At 42.9% G+C, this 18,679-nt stretch overlaps 1 protein-coding gene across 1 annotated transcript in view; it reads right to left on the bottom strand.

The window, feature by feature from the left end:
- The window catches only part of LOC120027642 (voltage-dependent L-type calcium channel subunit beta-2-like), a 48,382-nt gene extending 42,317 nt beyond the window's left edge, over positions 1–6,065 (bottom strand). The window contains exon 1 of the mRNA XM_038972639.1: positions 5,997–6,065. Within this exon, the coding sequence (XP_038828567.1) occupies positions 5,997–6,065 (69 nt within the window). The remainder of the gene's footprint in view (positions 1–5,996) is intronic.
- Between the last annotated feature and the right edge of the window lie 12,614 nt (positions 6,066–18,679).

Here is an 18,679-nt window from a genome sequence, read left to right as displayed (position 1 = left end):
AGACTTACTCTTCAGATCTTAACATCAAACAACAGACTTACTCTTCAGCCCACAACATCAAACAACAGACTTACTCTTCAGACCTCAACATCAAACAACAGACTTACTCTTCAGATCTTAACATCAAACAACAGACTTACACTTCAGATCTTAACATCAAACAACAGACTTACTCTTCAGCCCTCAACATCAAACAACAGACGTACTCTTCAGCCCTCAACATCAAACAACATACTTACTCTTCAGCCCTCAACATCAAATAACAGACTTACTCTTCAGATCTCAACATCAAACAACAGACTTACTCTTCAGATCTTAACATCAAACAACATACTTACTCTTCAGATCTTAACATCAAACAACATACTTACTCTTCAGATCTTAACATCAAACAACATACTTACTCTTCAGCCCTCAACATCAAACAACAGACTTACTCTTCAGATCTCAACATTAAACAACAGACTTACTCTTCAGATCTCAACATCAAACAACATACTTACTCTTCAGATCTTAACATCAAACAACAGCCTTACTCTTCAGATCTTAACATCAAACAACATACTTACTCTTCAGATCTTAACATCAAACAACATACTTACTCTTCAGATCTTAACATCAAACAACAGACTTACTCTTCAGCCCTCAACATCAAACAACAGACTTACTCTTCAGATCTTAACATCAAACAACATACTTACTCTTCAGCCCTCAACATCAAACAACAGACTTACTCTTCAGACCTCAACATCAAATAACAGACTTACTCTTCAGACCTCAACATCAAACAACAGACTTACTATTCAGCCCTCAACATCAAACAACAGACTTACTCTTCAGCCCTCAACATCAAACAACAGACTTACTCTTCAGATCTCAACATCAAACAACAGACTTACTCTTCAGCCCTCAACATCAAACAACAGACTTACTCTTCAGATCTCAACATCAAACAACAGACTTACTCTTCAGATCTCAACATCAAACAACAGACTTACTCTTCAGATCTCAACATCAAACAACAGACTTACTCTTCAGATCTCAACATCAAACAACAGACTTACTCTTCAGATTTCAACATCAAACAACAGACTTACACTTCAGATCTCAACATCAAATAACAGACTTACTCTTCAGATCTTAACTTCTACTTGGTACTCATCCCGGATCCGGGAGCACCCTCATCAGTAAAAAAGCTGACTAGCATAGCCTAGCATAGCGCCACAAGTAAATACTAGCATCTAAATATCATGAAATCACAAGTCCAAGACACCAGATGAAAGATACACATCTTGTGAATCCAGCCATCATTTCTGATTTTTAAAATGTTTTACAGGGAAGACACAATATGTATTTCTATGAGCTAACCACGATAGCAAAAGACCCAACTTTTTTTTCCCACAATTTTTTTACTGCATAGGTAGCTATCACAAATTCGACCAAATAAAGATATAAATAGTCACTAACCAAGAAACAACTTCATCAGATGACAGTCTGATAACATATTTATTGTATAGCATATGTTTTGTTCGAAAAATGTGCATATTTCAGGTATAAATCATAGTTTTACATTGCAGCCACCATCACAACTCTCACCAAAGCAACTAGAATAACTACAGAGAGCAACGTGAATTACCTAAATACTCATCATAAAACATTTATGAAAAATACACAGTGTACAGCAAATGAAAGACAAACATCTTGTGAATCCAGCCAATATTTGAGATTTTTTAAGTGTTTTACAGCGAAAACACAATATAGCATTATATTAGCTTACTACAATAGCCTACCACACAGCCCCATTCATTCAACATAACGTTGGCGATAGCGAATAATCCAGCAAAAGATATTAATTTTTTCACTAACCTTCTCAAACTCCATCAGATGACAGTCCTATAACATCATATTACACAATACATATATGGTTTGTTCGAAAATGTGCATATTTAGCGGCACAAATCGTGGTTGAACAATGTGAATAGTAGCCAAACTGCAAACAAAATGTTGGGAGAAATCTTGGGAGAGGCACCTAATCTAATCAATAACTAATCATAAACTTGACTAAAAAATACAGGTTGGACAGCAAATGAAAGATACATTAGTTCTTAATGCAACCGCTGTGTTAGATTTTTAAAAGTAACGTTACTACGACATACAGCTTACGTTATGGCGAGACCGCGCCGAAATTAATGGCGGAATATTAGTCTACACATTTTCGACAGATTTACGAATTAACATCATAAATAGTTCTTACTATTTGATGAGCTTCCATCAGAATCTTGTACAAGTTGTCCTTTGTCCAGAATAATCGTTGCTCGGTTGTAGAATGTCGTCTTCAACTGTGTAATTAGCAGCAAACGTTAGCCATGTGGCGCATAAGTGGCCAACCCTCCATAACGCAGAACAAAGAAAATACCGAAAATCGCATTAAACTGATATAAACTGAAATAACTACATTATGATGTTTTTAACACGTATATCAAATTAAATCAGAGCCGGAGATATCTAACTTATAAAACGAAAGCTTTTCAGAGCGCGATGGAGAGGTCCTTCCTGCATCAGGTCAAACCATGAAAAGACCAGGCCTTCCGTTCCAACATCTCTTGTTCCACCTCAGATCTATCTAGACACCCCATTCCAATTCTCACTGCTTACTAACATCTAGGGGAAGGCGTATGCAGTGCATGTCGACCCATAGATTACATGCAAATTTATAAACTGACCCTGGAACAGAGCCCCCGATTTCAGATTTCTCAGCTCCTGACAGGAAGTTTTCTGCAAAATGAGTTCTGTTTTACTCACAGATATAATTCAAACGGTTTTAGAAACTAGAGAGTGTTTTCTATCCAATAGTAATAATAATATGCATATTGTACGAGCAAGAATTGAGTACGAGGCAGTTTAATTTGGGAACGAATTTTTACAAAGTGAAAACAGCGCCCCCCTATTGAGAAAAGGCATCAAACAACAGACTTACTCTTCAGATCTCAACATCAAATATCATACTTACTCTTCAGATCTTAACATCAAACAACAGACTTACTCTTCAGATCTTAACATCAAACAACAGACTTACTCTTCAGACCTCAACATCACACAAGAGATGAACACTCATCAGACACACCAACACTCACTGTCACAGAATCTATACACCATGCCCCTGCTGTCAGTGAGGCATCACAGTTTGAAAGGTCCAGATTTGAAGACAATTCCTGGTAAACTAGTTTTCAATGGACATTGCTGCCTTGTTCAGCAGTGTCTCACTGAAACTCAAGCAGAAGACCTATTTTTTTTTGGAGAGGGGTTTCTGTCAAAAACAAAAAAACGAGTAAAAAACACTATGAGACCACAAATAAAGTACTGACCACACTCAACGCCAGAGGTACAATGAATCTTCGGAGAGCATCAGAGCCTAGTTAGTGAACTTAGTGAACAGGCACACACGTCTAAATCACACAATGTTCAAACCCAGAGGGAGGAGAGGCAGAAAGAAATCACAATAGCTAATTGGATGCATGTTTCAAAATGGACATTCCCCTGCTTCTCATAAAGCAGCGGGACACCCACTATCTCACATAGCCTCAGGACACATCAGTAACTATAGTGTACTATAGCTGTAGGTTTGTCTTCCATGACGTGAGCTCCCTCTCTCTCTGTCTCTCTCTCTCTCCTCTCTTACTATTTTCTACATTGTAGAATAATATATATATAGATATAGTACCAGTCAAAAGTTTGGACACACCTACTCATTGAAGGGTTTTCTTTATTTTTACTATTTTCTACATTGTAGAATAATAGTGAAGACATCAAAACTATGAAATAACACATATGGAATCATGTAGTAATCAAGAAAGTGTTAAACAAATCAAAACATATTTTATATTCGAGATTCTTCAAAGTAGCCACCCTTTGCCTTAATGACAGCTTTGCACACTTTTGGCATTTTCTCAACCAGCTTTATGAGGATTGCTTTTCCAACAGTCTTGAAGGAGTTCCCACATATGCTGAGCACTTGTTAGCTGCTTTCCCTTCACTCTGCGTCCAACTCATCACAACCCATCTCAATTGGGATGAGGTCACGTGATTGTGGAGGCCAGGTCATCTGATGCAGCACTCTGTCACTCTCCTTGAGCCTGGAGGTGTGTTTTGTGTCATTGTCCTGATGAAAAACAAATGATAGTCCCACTAAGCGCAAACCAGATGAGAAGGGGTATTGCTGCAGAATGCTGTGGTAGCCATGCTGGTTAAGTGTGCCTTGAATTCCAAATAAATCACTGACAGTGTCACCAGCAAAGCACACCCACACCATAACACCTCCTCCTCCATGCTTCACAGTCGGAACCACACAATTTATACACACAGGCAGGCACAGACAAGCTGGAACACACGCACACGTTCAGACACACACATACACACACACTCTGCAAAGCTACAACGCGGGCAGGCAGCCCAGTAAGTTTATAGCCCTGTTTTGTTATTGTCAGACTCAGAGGGGCTTTTTGAACAGAAGGAAGGGTGATGCATTCTCTTACCTGCACAGAGAGGCATGCCACTGCCAGCCACACAAGATCCTCACTTCACCATTACACTGCTCTCTGTTCTCCTCTGTCTGGGTTCAAAATAAAAAAGAAATAACCTCAAACTATACCGGGCTGATTTAAAACTACCCAAGCATCCCGTAACCCCCACGAAAAAATATCCATGAATTATAATCCACTTAATAATTGACATTTCCTGTTGCTACAGGATCATTTTACTGCTGTAGCAAACTGGCTCACATTAAGATCCTACATCTGTAGATGAGACACTGCTCATTAACTATCCGTGTTTCCTCTCCTGCGTTGTACCTGAGACACCGTCTATAAATAACTCTCGACTCTTTATCTGAGACACTGCTTATGTTTCATGCATTTTGCTTAATGCTTTGGATATCGGTGTCTTACCTCGTTCGTTAAAGCCTACCTAGAAATACTTTCAGTACCCACACCTCACCATCACAGTAGCTATGCACACACGTGTACACATAGTCGCGCACGTAAGCACGCACAAGCCAACTGCACATGGTTGTGTAGGTTACTTTCCAAATGTAATCCGTTACAGTTACTAGTGACCTATGATTACTCTCAGTTACTTATGGATTACTTTCCCCTTAGAAGAAGACAAAAAAGGATCCATCAAACACATGTGGTGTGTCATTAGAGTGGTCTCTGGCTTGTGGTCAGACTCGTTCAGGCGGAACAAACGTGCTTTTTTTCAATGCTGAATTGAATGTCATTGAGAAAACAGAAAGGTGTCAATACATTTGATTTGCAAACATCCTTTCTGAATGTTAAAGTAATCCAAGAAGTAATCTAGTTTTTCTAAAGTATCTGTAATCTCATTACAAAATATTTGCTGGTGATGTAACTGATTTCTGTTAGCGTTTTTTGGGGTAATCAGTTACTCCCCAACCACTAGTTTTTCAAAAGTATCTGTAATCTCATTACAAAATATGTGCTGGTAATGTAACTGATTACTGTTAGCGTTTTTTAGGTAATCAGTTACTCCCCAACCCTGCGCACACACGCACACAAACACTCGCACACACGCACACGCATACACACATGGACTAGGCTACAGTATAACATACAACCACACCAACCACACCAACCTCATGTATCCTTGTATCCTCAGGTGACTGACACTGTTAAATCCATCATTCCATTATGTCCAGAGTAAAGCAGGGGTCTGACCAAGAGAGTTACAGCACAGTGGGTCAGAGAGAGGTGATGACATAATGAGGCCTCTGACAGTGATGACGGACAGCCCACTAACCCTTATCATCACTAACGCAGCATGACAATACCACCCCCTGACCCCTATACAGGCACGCACAGGTACATGCCATGATGTACATTCAGTACACACACCCACAGACACATACATTCACGCACACACAAACGTGCACACACACAAAAACAGGAGATAAAGGAAGCATGCTTGAATAATCGGCTTACACAGTCATCGGAGCTCTTGACGCGACCTCCCTTGGATCTGCTCAGCAGCCGAATCCAGGTGGCCTTCATTAGTCACACTTGTCATTCAGTGTCCTGGGCCACTGTTAAGTATCCCTACTATGACTAAAGATACCTGGACTGCTATTGTTACGAATACCTCCACAGCTATGGCTACCTTTGCTGTGAAAGCTACCTTTGTTAGGGCTACCTTTGGTGTGGCTGCCAATACTGCAGCAACAGATGTGCTACCTTTGCTCCTGCTACTGCTGTTGCTACTGTTAGGTCAAAAGCTACTGATACATGTAATGCTCCAACTACCATTAATGGTGCTGCTACGCTGTCCACATGAGCTCTCCAATCTCAGCAGCTGCCTGCCTCTCCTCTAGCCTAGTCTATCTGCCGGCGTTGGTGCTGAAGCCGCCTGGCCAGTGTGAGCTGGGCGGCCGCAATGCTGCTTCTCTCCCCTGCTTCTCATGCCTCAGTCCCCGAGCCCCAGCTCCAGCCCCAGCCCTGTTGTCCTTCGTCCACAGGCTGGGCTGCCATGCTCCTTCCTCGGGGACAGATAAGAGCACGCCTGCCTGGATCCTGGATGATCAGTGTGAGGATGCTAATTTTAATGCTACTGCTGCTACTTAGGTGGTGCCTGCTGCATGCAATCTCAGCTCTCCTTAGCCTGTAAAGATATATATCTCACACTCTCTATGCTTTCTCTCAACGGATTTCTTGCATTTTGTTTCTACTTCTGTGGTTCTGCCTGTCTCTCACTCTCTTCCCCTCTCTCTCTCTCTCTCTCTCTCTCTCTCTCGCTCTCTCTCTCTCTCTCTCTGGCTCCCTTCCGTATCGCTCCCCCTCCCTCCGTGCTTGTTCTCTCCTTTTCCCCTGTTCCTCCTCACAGTTCCTTTATCTGTTCGGGTGTCTCCGCTGTGATTATCGCTGCCCAATACAGAGGGCCTGTTTGCCTACAGAGGGCCTATGCATTGATCTATTCATAGATGCAAACATGAAATGTTGCACATATATTTTAAATCAAATCAAATTGTATTTGTCATATGTGCCGAATACAACTGGTGTAGACTTTACCACGAAATGCATGCTTACGAGCCCTTCCCAACAATACAGAGTTTAAAAGTAAAATAGCAACACGAGGAATCAAATAAAATACACAAGAATGGCGCTATATACAGTTGAAGTCTGAAGTTTACATACACTTAGGTTGGAGTCATTAAAACTAGTTTTTCAACCACTCCACAAATGTCTTGTTTACAAACTATAGTTTTGGCAAGTCAGTTAGGACATCTACTTTGTGCATGACAGAAGTCATTTTTCCAACAATTGTTTACAGACAGATTATTTCACTTATAATTGACTGTATCACAATTCCAGTGGGTCAGAAGTTTACATACACTAAGTTGACTGTGCCTTTAAACAGCTTGGAAAATTCCAGAAAATGATGTCATGGCTTTAGAATCTTCTGATAGGCTAATTGCTATCATTTGAGTCAATTGGAGGTGTACCTGTGGATGTATTTCAAGGCCTACCTTCAAACTCAGTGCCTCTTTGCTTGACATCATGGGAAAATCAAGAAAATCAAATCAAGAAATCAGCCAAGACCTCAGAAAAAAAATTGTATACCTCCACAAGTCTGGTTCATCCTTGGGATCAATTTCCAAATGCCTTAAGGTACCACGTTCATCTGTACAAACAATAGTACATAAGTATAAACACCATGGGACCACGCAGCCGTCAAACCGCTCAGGAAGGAGACGCGTTCTGTCTCCTAGAGATAAACGTACTTTGGTGCGAAAAGTGCAAATCGATCCCAGAACAACAGCAAAGGACCTTGTGAAGATGCTGGAGGAAACAGGTACAAAAGTATCTGTATCCACAGTAAAACGAGTCCTATATCGACAGAACCTGAAAGGCCGCTCAGCAAGGAAGAAGCCACTGCTCCAAAACCACCATAAAAAAGTCAGACTACAGTTTGCAACTGCACATGGGGACAAAGATCGTACTTTTTGGAGAAATGTCCTCTGGTCTGATGAAACAAAAATAGAACTGTTTGGCCATAATGACCATCGTTATGTTTGGTGGAAAAAGGGGGAGGCTTGCAAGCCGAAGAACACCATCCCAACAGTGAAGCACAGGGGTGGCAGCATCATGTTGTGGGGATGCTTTGCTGCAGGAGGGACTGGTGCACTTCACAAATCAGATGGCATTATGAGGAAGAAAAAATATGTGGATATACTGAAGCAACATCTCAAGACATCAGTCAGGAAGTTAAAGCTTGGTCGCAAATGGGTCTTCCAAATGGACAATGACCCCCAAGCATACTTCCAAAGTTGTGGCAAAATGGCTTAAGGACAACAAAGTCAAGGTATTGGAGTGGCCACCACAAAGCACAGACCTCAATTCTATAGAAAATGTGTGGGCAGAACTAAAAAAGTGTGCGAGCAAGGAGGCCTACAAACCTGACTCTGTCAGGAGGAATGGGCCAAAATTCACCCAACTTATTGTGGGAAGCTTGTGGAAGGCAACCCGAAAAGTTTGACCCAAGTTTAAAATATTTTAAAGGCAATGCTACCAAATACTAATTGAGTGTATGTAAACTTCTGACTCACTGGGAATGTGATGAAAGAAATAAAAGCTGAAATAAATAATTCTCTACTATTATTCTGACATATCACATTCCTAAAATAAAGTGGTGGTCCTAACTGACCTAAGACAGGGAATTATTACCAGGATTAAATGTCAGGAATTGTTAAAAACTGAGTTTAAATGTATTTGGCGAAGCGGGAGGTAAACTTCCGACTTCAACTGTACAGGGAGTACCAGTATCATATCACTGTGGAGCTATATACAGGGAGTACCAGTACCAGATCAATGTGGAGCTGTATACAGGGAGTACCAGTACCAGATCAATGTGGAGCTATATACAGAGAGTACCATTACCAGATCAATGTGGAGCTATATACAGGGAGTACCAGTACCAGATCAATGTGGAGCTATATACAGAGAGTACCATTACCAGATCAATCTGGAGCTATATACAGGGAGTACCAGCACCATATCAATGTGCAGAGGTACGAGGTATTTGAAGTAGATATGTACATGAAGGCAGGGTAAAGTCACTAGGCATCAGGATAGATAATAATAAGAGTAAAATAAAGAACAGAGCCCTAGCTTAGAGATGAGTTTGGAGAAGACTATAGTGTTGAATAGCTGTAGTCTATGAACAGCAATCTCACATAGCTATTTCCCCTCTTGTCCAGGTGGAAGAGGGAAGTGTGAAGTGCATTTGAGATTGTGTCATCTGTGAATCTGTTGGGGCAGTATGCGAATTAGAGTGGGTCCAGGGTGCCTGGGATGATGGTGTTGATGTGTGTCATGACCATCCTTTCAAAGCACTTCATAATTACAGATGTGAGTGCTACAGGCTGATAGTCATTTAGGCAGGTTACCTTGGAGCTCTTGGGAACTGAGACAAGGATAGATTAAACATGTCTGTGAAGACACTTGCCAGCTAGTGTGCACATGCTTTGAGAGCGAGATCACACAGTCATCCGCAAAAACAGGGGTTTTCATTCAAGGCACAGTGTTATTTATATGCCTCGAATCGGGCATAGGAGGCATTCAGCTGGTTTGGGAGTTCTGCATCGCTGGGCAACTCATGGCTGGGTTTCCCTTTGCAATCCGTTATCGTCTGCAAGCCCTGTCACATACAACGAGCGTCTGAGCTGGTGTAGTAGGATGCAACCTTCCTCCTATATTGTCCTTTTGCATGTTTGATGTCTCGTCGGAGGTCGTTGCGGGCTTTCTTGTATACTTCCATGTCAGTGTCCCGTTCCTTGTAAGCAGTAGCTCCAGCCTTTAGCCCAGCGCGGATATCCCAAAACATATCCCAGTCTGTAATAGCAATACAGTCTTGTAGCCTTGCGTCTGCTTCATCCAACCTCTTCCATATTGAGCGCATCACGGGTACATCCTGTTTGAGCTGTTGTTTATACACAGGAAGCAGGAGAATGGAGTCATGGTCAGATTTGCCGAAGAGCGGACGAGGGAGGGCCTTGTATGCGTTTCTGTGGGTAGAATTAAAGTGGTCTAGAGTTTTAGAGCCCCTAGTGGCGCAAGAGACGTGTTGGTTGATGTGAGGTAGGAGGGTTTTACGTCTCCCTGCGTTAAAGTCTCCGCCCACCAGAAACGCTGCCTCTGGGTGAGCGGTTTCTTGTTTGTTTGTGGCCCCATACAGGTCGTTGAGTGCTAGAGTGGTGTTGGCTTGGGGCATGATGTAGAAAGGGGTGATAATTACGGATGAGATCTCTCTAATGGTAACTGGTTGAGTCAGAGCACAGTGAAACTGATCCAGGACTAACAGGTCGGCAACCCCATTATAGAGCAGGGTTACACTGTGTAACCTTGAGTGAGGTCAGCAGAGGTCAGGAGAGCAGGAAGAGGTCAGTGGTCCCCACCATGCACGTCAGCACTGAGATGGGTTTAGCGGTTTGTCTAATGGCTAGCAGTCATTCCCCTAGGGGACGCTAACCGCTAACCGCACAGCAATGGATATGACACGCGTATCAGTCCTGCTTATCATAACCAATCAATGACATAGTTCCATCCGCCCAGGGGTCACCTCAACCAGCTCTGGGTGTGCGTCCCAAAAAGCACCCTATACCTTATTAAGTGCACTGCTTTCAACCAGGGCCCATCGTGCTCTGGTCAAAAGTAGTGTACTACAGTATATAGGGAATAGGGTGCTTTTTGGGACGAAGCCTAGTGTTGAAGATGACGTGCTGATTTAGCTGTGTCCTACAAGAAAAGAAAGGCTGGCGGAGAAAATAATATAATTTTAGCTCGTTAAGACCAATTAGCCTGTCGACAAAGGCAATTACCACAGTCATATTCAGATTTGGACAGACACAGATTGGAATGACTATGCAAGTAGCAAGTTTTATGTACAATTACAACATCCATTACAAATTGGCCTACTGTATGGAATACTTTCAAATGTAGCCTGAGTGCCAGTCTGTTTGTGTGATCATGTTTGGCTTGACAATGAGCAATGGCGATGGCAAGAGCACAAACGGATCTGGGACCAGGCTAGTGTTAGATGGACCTAATATAACAGCTGAGAAAATATACAGTTTCATGACAACAACAACAAATATATAGTTGCCTAACTACACTGCACCTCAAGTGAAACAGGTTCCATGAAAATAAGAGCAGGCAGTACTGTTACGAAAGCCTCTACCAATGCTATTGCTGACGCTGAGTGTATCGTCATAGGTGAAGAGACCTTCCAGGGCATTGTGTGTGTCACACATGGCTTGAACATTGTCTAATCGGGGTGAGCTAGTGTGATGGGAAGTGTTGCTCGCCTCCAGAGCGCGGCACAGATGTTTTCCATGTAGAGCTAGGTGCCCACTGCCACTGCCCAGAGTAAGGGGCCTTCAGACCGGGCTTGTGTCAATCTGTGAACACTGGGCACAGTGGCCAGTGAGGGAGGTTGACATGGACTCAGTCTGACAGCGAGAGCCTCTGGCTTCATGACACAGCTGCCCTAAGGTCCTACTCACACACTGAGAATTTAGAGAACAGAGCATAGAGAGGTCACTCTAGCCACCCTGAGGAGAGAGAGAGGGTGGGGAGAGAGTGAGGGAGAGAGGGGTGGAGGAAGGGTGGTTTTGTTTTTGTGCGCATACGTGCATCATGTGTCTTGTGTGTGTATGTATGTATGTATGTGTGTGAGTGTGTGTGTGTGTGTGTGTGTGTGTGTGTGTGTGTGTGTGTGTGTGTGTGTGTGTGTGTGTGTGTGTGTGTGTGTGTGTGTGTGTGTGTGTGTGTGTGTGTGTGTGTGTGTGTGTGTGTGTGTGTGTGTGTGTGTGTGTGTGTGTGTGTGTGTGTGTGTGTGTGTATGGCGATGGAGTCAATGTTGCGTTAGGGTCCCAGTGTGTGTGTGTGTGTGTGTGTGTGTGTGTGTGTGTGTGTGTGTGTGTGTGTGTGTGTGTGTGTGGGACGGCGGTGCTCCTGTGGTCTGCTGTAATGGACTTATTGATCCCCCTGGGCTGCTCTGCCTGCAAAGCCCCAAACCATCGCTACATATGGCGGTCACATGACGGTCAACGCATTAGAACAGCACAAATCACTAAGGCTAATTACATACATCGAACGGCTATTGGGCTGTACAGAGGTAGGTAGTAGCCTCAGTCCCAGGGCAACGTCAGCATTCCCTTCAGAAGAGGGCATACACACATCACTGGGGAATCGCAATTGTTTTCTCTATGTTATAAGCATTGGTAGCTATTACCTGGAAAATAGGGTTTATTCTAAAAGGTGTACGCAGTTTAAAAATAGAGTTGAGGTACCATCATGTTACATCAAATGATTGAAAATAAAGCTTTGTTAAATAAAGGATAAATAAAAAATATGTCAAATGATTTAGTCTTCCGAAGCCAGACTGATCATGGTCCATCACTCCTTGTTCACCTCTCCACACACCTTAGCCCCCTCTCTTCCCCTTTCCCTGGCCCTCTGCTAGCACACTCTCTCCACTCTGTCTCTCTCTCTCTCTCACTTATACTCATCTTCCATTCTCCCTCACATCCCCATCCCACTGCCTCTCTCTCCTCTCTGTCTCCCCCTCCCCTAGTTTCCCATTATATTGCCCGCATTCTCCCTCTCTCTCCCTCCAACTTTCCCCCTCTCTCTCCCTCCAACTTTCCCCCTCTCTCTCCACCTTATAACACCTTCCCATCACAGCACTGCGCTCCCCTCTCCTCTCCTCTCTTGCGGGACAGTCGGTGGCTTTCTAGCCCTCCCAGTATTCCTCAGAAAGAGAAGAGCAGAAGGGAAAAGTGCATCTCTGGCATTTTCTGCTCATTAATACGCTCGGAATAATGTGTCACGCCAGCAGGAATGTATAACAATGCACAGATTTTTTATGGGGTTTCACTTTTAGCATGCATCACTAATGTAGCCTACCTGCAAGGTTAAGAATATAAGAATGCTCTGAGATAAGCTACAACGTATCATCTGCAAAGGTTAGATTGGATGTACGCAAAACAGACAGATGTATTGCAAAAGGAAATAGTAAAATGCTAGTGTACAGGAAAGATGGGTTAGTCTGTGGACATCTAAGAGTTGGAATCAAGATTGGAGTGGTTGATTGGTTGACCGATACACTTGGAGTCCAGTGCGAGTAGGAAATAAACTTTATATATATGGAATTGTAATATTTCTCCAACCAGGGGAGACGAGGGTAGGGGCACAATAATAAATAAACAAATATATACAGTACCAGTCAAAGGTTTGGGCACACCTACTCATTCAAGGGATTTTTACTATTGTCTACATTGTAGAATAATAGTGAAGAAATCAAAACTATGAAATAACGCATATGGAATCATGTAGTAAACTAAAAAGTGTTAAACAAATCCAAATATACTTTATATTTGAGATTCTTCAAAGTAGCCTTGATGACAGCTTTGGAAACTCTTGGCATTCCCTCAACCAGCTTCATGAGGTAGTCACCTGGAATGCATTTCAATTAACAGGTGTGTCTTGTTAAACGTTTATTGTAGAATTTCTTTCCTTCTTAATGCATTTGAGCCAATCAGTTGTGTTGGAACAAGGTATGGGTGGTATACACAAGATAGCCCTATTTGGTAAAAGACCAAGTCCATATTATGGCAAGAACAGCTCTAATAAGTTGGTTCCCCATGTGCTGCTATAACAGCCTCCACTCTTCTGGGAAGGTTTTCCACTAGATGTTGGAACATTGCTGCAGGGACTTGCATTCATTCAGCCACAAGAGCATTAGTGAGGTCGGGCACTGATGTTGGGGCGATTAGGCCTGGCTCGCAGTCGGCGTTCCAATTCTTCCCAAAGGTGTTCGATGGTGTTGAGGTCAGGGCTCTGTGCAGGCCAGTCAAGTTCTTTCACACCAATCTCGACAAACCATTTCTGTATGGACCTTGCTTTGTGCATTGGCATGCTGAAACAGGAAAGGGCCTACCCAAACTGTTACCACAAATTTGAAAGTACAGAATCATCTTGAATGTCACTGTGTGCTGTAGCGCTAAGATTTCCCTTCACTGGAACTAAGGGGACTAGCCCGAACCATGAATAACAGCCCCAGACCATTATTCCTCCTCCACCAAAAGATATACTCTATATATACAAAAGTATGTGGACACCCCTTCAAATTAGTGGATTTGGCTATTTCAGACACACCTTTTGCTGACATATAAAATCGAGCACACAGCCATGCAATCTCCAATAACAAACATTGGCAGTAGAATGGCCTTACTGAAGAGCTCATTGACTTTCAACGTGCCACTGTCATAGGATGCCAGCCTTCCAACAAGTCAGTTTGTCAAATTTCTGCCCTGCTAGAGCGTCCCCGGTATATATATACTGTATATATATACAGTTGAAGTCAGCAGTTTACATACATCTTCGCCAAATACATTTAAACTCAGTTTTTCACAATTCCTAACATTTAATCCTAGTAAAAATTCCCTGTCTTAGGTCAGTTAGGATCACCACTTTTATTTTAAGAAGTATGTCAGAATAATAGTAGAGAGAATGATTTATTTCAGCTTTTATTTCTTTCATCACAGTCCCACTGGGTCAGAAGTTTACATACACTAAATTCGTATTTGGTAGCATTTCCTTTAAATTGTTTACCTTGGGTCAAACGTTTCATGTAGCCTTCCACAAGCTTCCCACAATAAGTCGAGTGAATTTTGGCCCGTTCCTCCTGACAGAGCTGGTGTAACTGAATCAGGTTTGTAGGCCAACTTGCTCGCACAAGCTTTTTCAGTTCTGCCTACAAATGTTCTATAGAATTGAGGTCAGGGCTTTCTGATGGCCACCCCAATACCTTAACTTTGTTGTCCTTAAGCCATTTTGCCACAACTTTGGAATTATGCTTGGGATCATTGTCCATTTGGAAGACCCATTTGCGACCAAGCTTTAACTTCCTGACTGATGTCTTGAGATTTTGCTTCAATATATCCACATATTTTTCCTGCCTCATGATGCCATCTACTTTGTGAAGTGCACCAGTCCCTCCTGCAGCAAAGCATCCCCACATGATGCTGCCACCCCCGTGCTTCCCGGTTGGGATGGTGTTCTTCGGCTTGCAAGCCTCCCCCTTTTTCCTCCAAACATAACGATGGTCATTATGGCCAAACAGTTCTATTTTTGTTTCATCAGACCAGAGGACATTTCTCCAAAAAGTACGATTTTTGTCTCCATGTGCAGTTGCAAACCGTAATCTGACTTTTTTTATGGCGGTTTTGGAGCAGTGGCTTCTTCCTTTCTGAGCGGCCTTTCAGGTAATGTCGATATAGGACTTGTTTTACTGTGGATATAGATACTTTTGTACCGGTTTCCTCCAGCATCTTCACAAGGTCCTTTGCTGTTGTTCTGGGATCGATTTGCACTTTTCGCACCAAAGTACATTCATCTCTAGGAGACAGAACGTGTCTCCTATCTGAGCGCTATGACGGCTGTATAAATCATGGTCCCATGGTGTTTATACTTCGTACTATTGTTTGTACAAATAAACGTGGTACCTTCAGGCGTTTGGAAATTGCTCCCAAGGATGAACCAGGTCTTGGCTGATTTCTTTTGATTTTCCCATGTCAAGCAAAGAGGCACTGAGTTTGAAGGTAGGCCTTGAAATACATACACAGGTATACCTCCAATTGACTCAAATTATGTCAATTAGCCTCTCAGAAGCTTCTTAAAGCCATGACATAATTTTCTTGGAATTTTCCAAGCTGTTTAAAGGCACAGTCAACTTAGTGTATGTAAACTTCTGACCCACTAGAATTGTGATAGAGTGAATTATAAGTGAAATAATCTGTCTGTAAACATTTGTTGGAAAACTGTCATGCACAAAGTAGATGTCCTAACCGACTTGCCAAAACTATAGTTTGTTAACAAGAAATTTGTGGAGTGGTTGAAAAACGAGTTTTAATGACTCCAACCTAAGTGTATGTAAACTTAAGACTTCAACTGTATATATATTTATATTATTATTTTTATTATTCAGAGCCTGAATCTATGGATTCATGGACATATTTTTTAGCGGACATAAAATTGGCACAATTACCAGCAATTACCTGCATCATTTCTAATCACCTTTTTTTTAATATATATATATCACCTTTTTTTATATATATATACGGTATATTAGAAATGATGCAGGTAATTGTATTTTAAATATTTCAATTTTATCTGCCAATTTTATGTCCGCTAAAAAAATGGTCCATTAATCCATAGATTCAGGCTCTGCCGCAGCCGGCCGTGACCGGGAGACCCATGGGGCGGCGTAGAATTGGCCCAGCGTCGTCCGGGTTAGGGGAGGGTTTGGAAGGCAGGGATGTCCTTGTCCCATCGAGCTCTAGCGACTCCAGTGGCGGGCCGGGCGCATGCACGCTGACACGGACGCCAGATGTACGGTGTTTCCTCTGACACGTTGGTGTGGCTGTCTTCCGGGTTAAGCGGGCATTGTGTCAAGAAGCAGTGCGGCTTGGTTAGGTCGTGTTTCGTAGGATGCATGGTTCTCGACCTTTGCCTCTCCCGAGTCCGTACAGGAGTTGCAGCGATGAGACAAGACTGTAACTATCAATTGGATACCAGGAAATTGGGGAGAAAAGGGCTAAAAAAATCAAATAAACAAAAAATAAATAAAATAATAAAAATCCTATTCCTAGAACCAATACTATGAAGATGGAAATGACTTTATCTCTGAAAATATATTTTCCTGGTCCATCAATCAGATGTCCGTATCTTGGATTGTTGCTTTTTTTCTGTTTTTTTTGTCTCCTGTTACAGACTGCAGTGTTGACATTCAGGAATACAGGCCAGCATCCCAAATGGAACCCTATTCCCTACACAGTGCACTACTTTTGACCAGATCCGGGTCAAAAGTAGTGCACTGTACAAGGAATAGGGTGCCATTTGGGATATACCCAGAAAGAAGAGAGCGAGTGGTTTGTTTGTGACTCATCCTGTAACTGTGTTCATTCTTTAGCTGGAACAAAAGGTTGCTGCTTCACAGCCATCTGCCTGTAAATGTCACATCACTGACAGGAACAGAAAGACTATCAAATCATCATCCTATACACTATGACTACTTTCTCCTTCTACTGCACAAAGACAATGGCACACAAAGAAAGACATGACAAAAGATGCACTGTTAGAACACTCGAACTGATAATGAAGTCCGGAAGCAGAGAAAAAAGGGGGTGTGTGTAAGAGAGAGGGAGAGAAAATGAGAGATAAAAGGGGCGAAAAAAAAGAAAATGTGAGCGGGCAATTGAGAGATTGATAGAATGAGTGAATGAACATGTGCGCGTGTGTACGTGCGTTCCTGCATGCGCGTGCGTTTCCATAATCCATATGTGTGTCAAGGTGTGAGTGCGCGGGAGAGATCGGTCAGCACTGAAGTAATGGCTTCTCTGGCATGGGGAGCAGGATTTGCTGCTTGGACCTCAAGGTGACACTCAGGGAACAGGGAGGAACAGGGGATTGTGTTTACCCAGCATTCCACGTGCCAAGCGATTTCCTCTTAAATAAGTGCATCATCCCATACAGGTGTTGGTATCTCCGGCTTTCGATAAAACCACACTGTCTCAGGTAGCAGGACTGTGTCTCAAATAGCACCCTATTCTCTATGTGGTGCATAGGGCTCAAAAGCAGTGCACTATATAGGCAGTAGGGTGCCATCCACTGGTCAAAAGTAGTGCACTATGTAGGGAATATACTCTGCCATATCAGTCACAACCCAGGATGGTTAAAGCCGGCTTAGAAGCACACTGGACCATGCAGGAACACGGCACTACAGAAAGCATAGAGGGAATAATCAACCCTTAATAGGCAGGAGCTGATGAAGGGATATGGTTTGATGAAGGGAATACGGTTAGGGAGAGACAGGAGGGCCATGGGGGGTGTGCCGCACTCGTTTACAGTGCTTGCATCATCAATATTGTGGCAGGAGCTGGGTGTAGTGGGGCACGCGGTACCTGTGGATGATTGATGAGCGCTGGGCTGGTTATGAGAGGACTCAAGTTCCATCCTCAGACATGGATTGGGCATAGTGCAGTTTGGGCAAATGTCGGATGGGCTGCTCCATCTTTAGCCCAGTGGGCCTGTCTAAATGTGTGTTTTTGTGAAGAATGATCTCTAGTAAGGATGGACAGGGAAGGACTGGGACTAGCAAACAGCCCGGGCCCATATTTTGTACTCTCTCGGGTCCCCCTGAGAGGGTAAAAAGAGAGTAAAAAATATGGGCCCGGGCTGTTTTCTGGTCCCAGTCCTTCCCTGTCCATCCTCACTAGAGTAGCAGACAACACCAGAACACCAGGACCATTAGAATGACTGCCAGTACTGTGAGTGTCTGTCCTAGCAGTCTGGACAGTGTGAATTACACTCTGTACTCCTGCTGTTTAGGCCCATTCTGCTCCCCCGCAGCCATGTGTGTTGTAACAACACTGTAATGTAATACGTATCCATATCAGCCATGTGTGTTGTAACAACACTGTAATGTAATACGTATCCATATCAGCCATGTGTGTGTTGTAATATGATGTCAATATTGAAGAAGATGTTTTATTGTATGTGTTGTTTTACAGGGTCAAATAAGGTAGTTATCAGAGTAGGCTATTGATTAA

This window comes from Salvelinus namaycush, chromosome 33 (assembly GCF_016432855.1).
Source record: "Salvelinus namaycush isolate Seneca chromosome 33, SaNama_1.0, whole genome shotgun sequence".
NCBI classification, from domain to species: Eukaryota; Metazoa; Chordata; class Actinopteri; order Salmoniformes; family Salmonidae; genus Salvelinus; species Salvelinus namaycush.
This window is presented reverse-complemented; position numbering and strand designations above follow the sequence as displayed.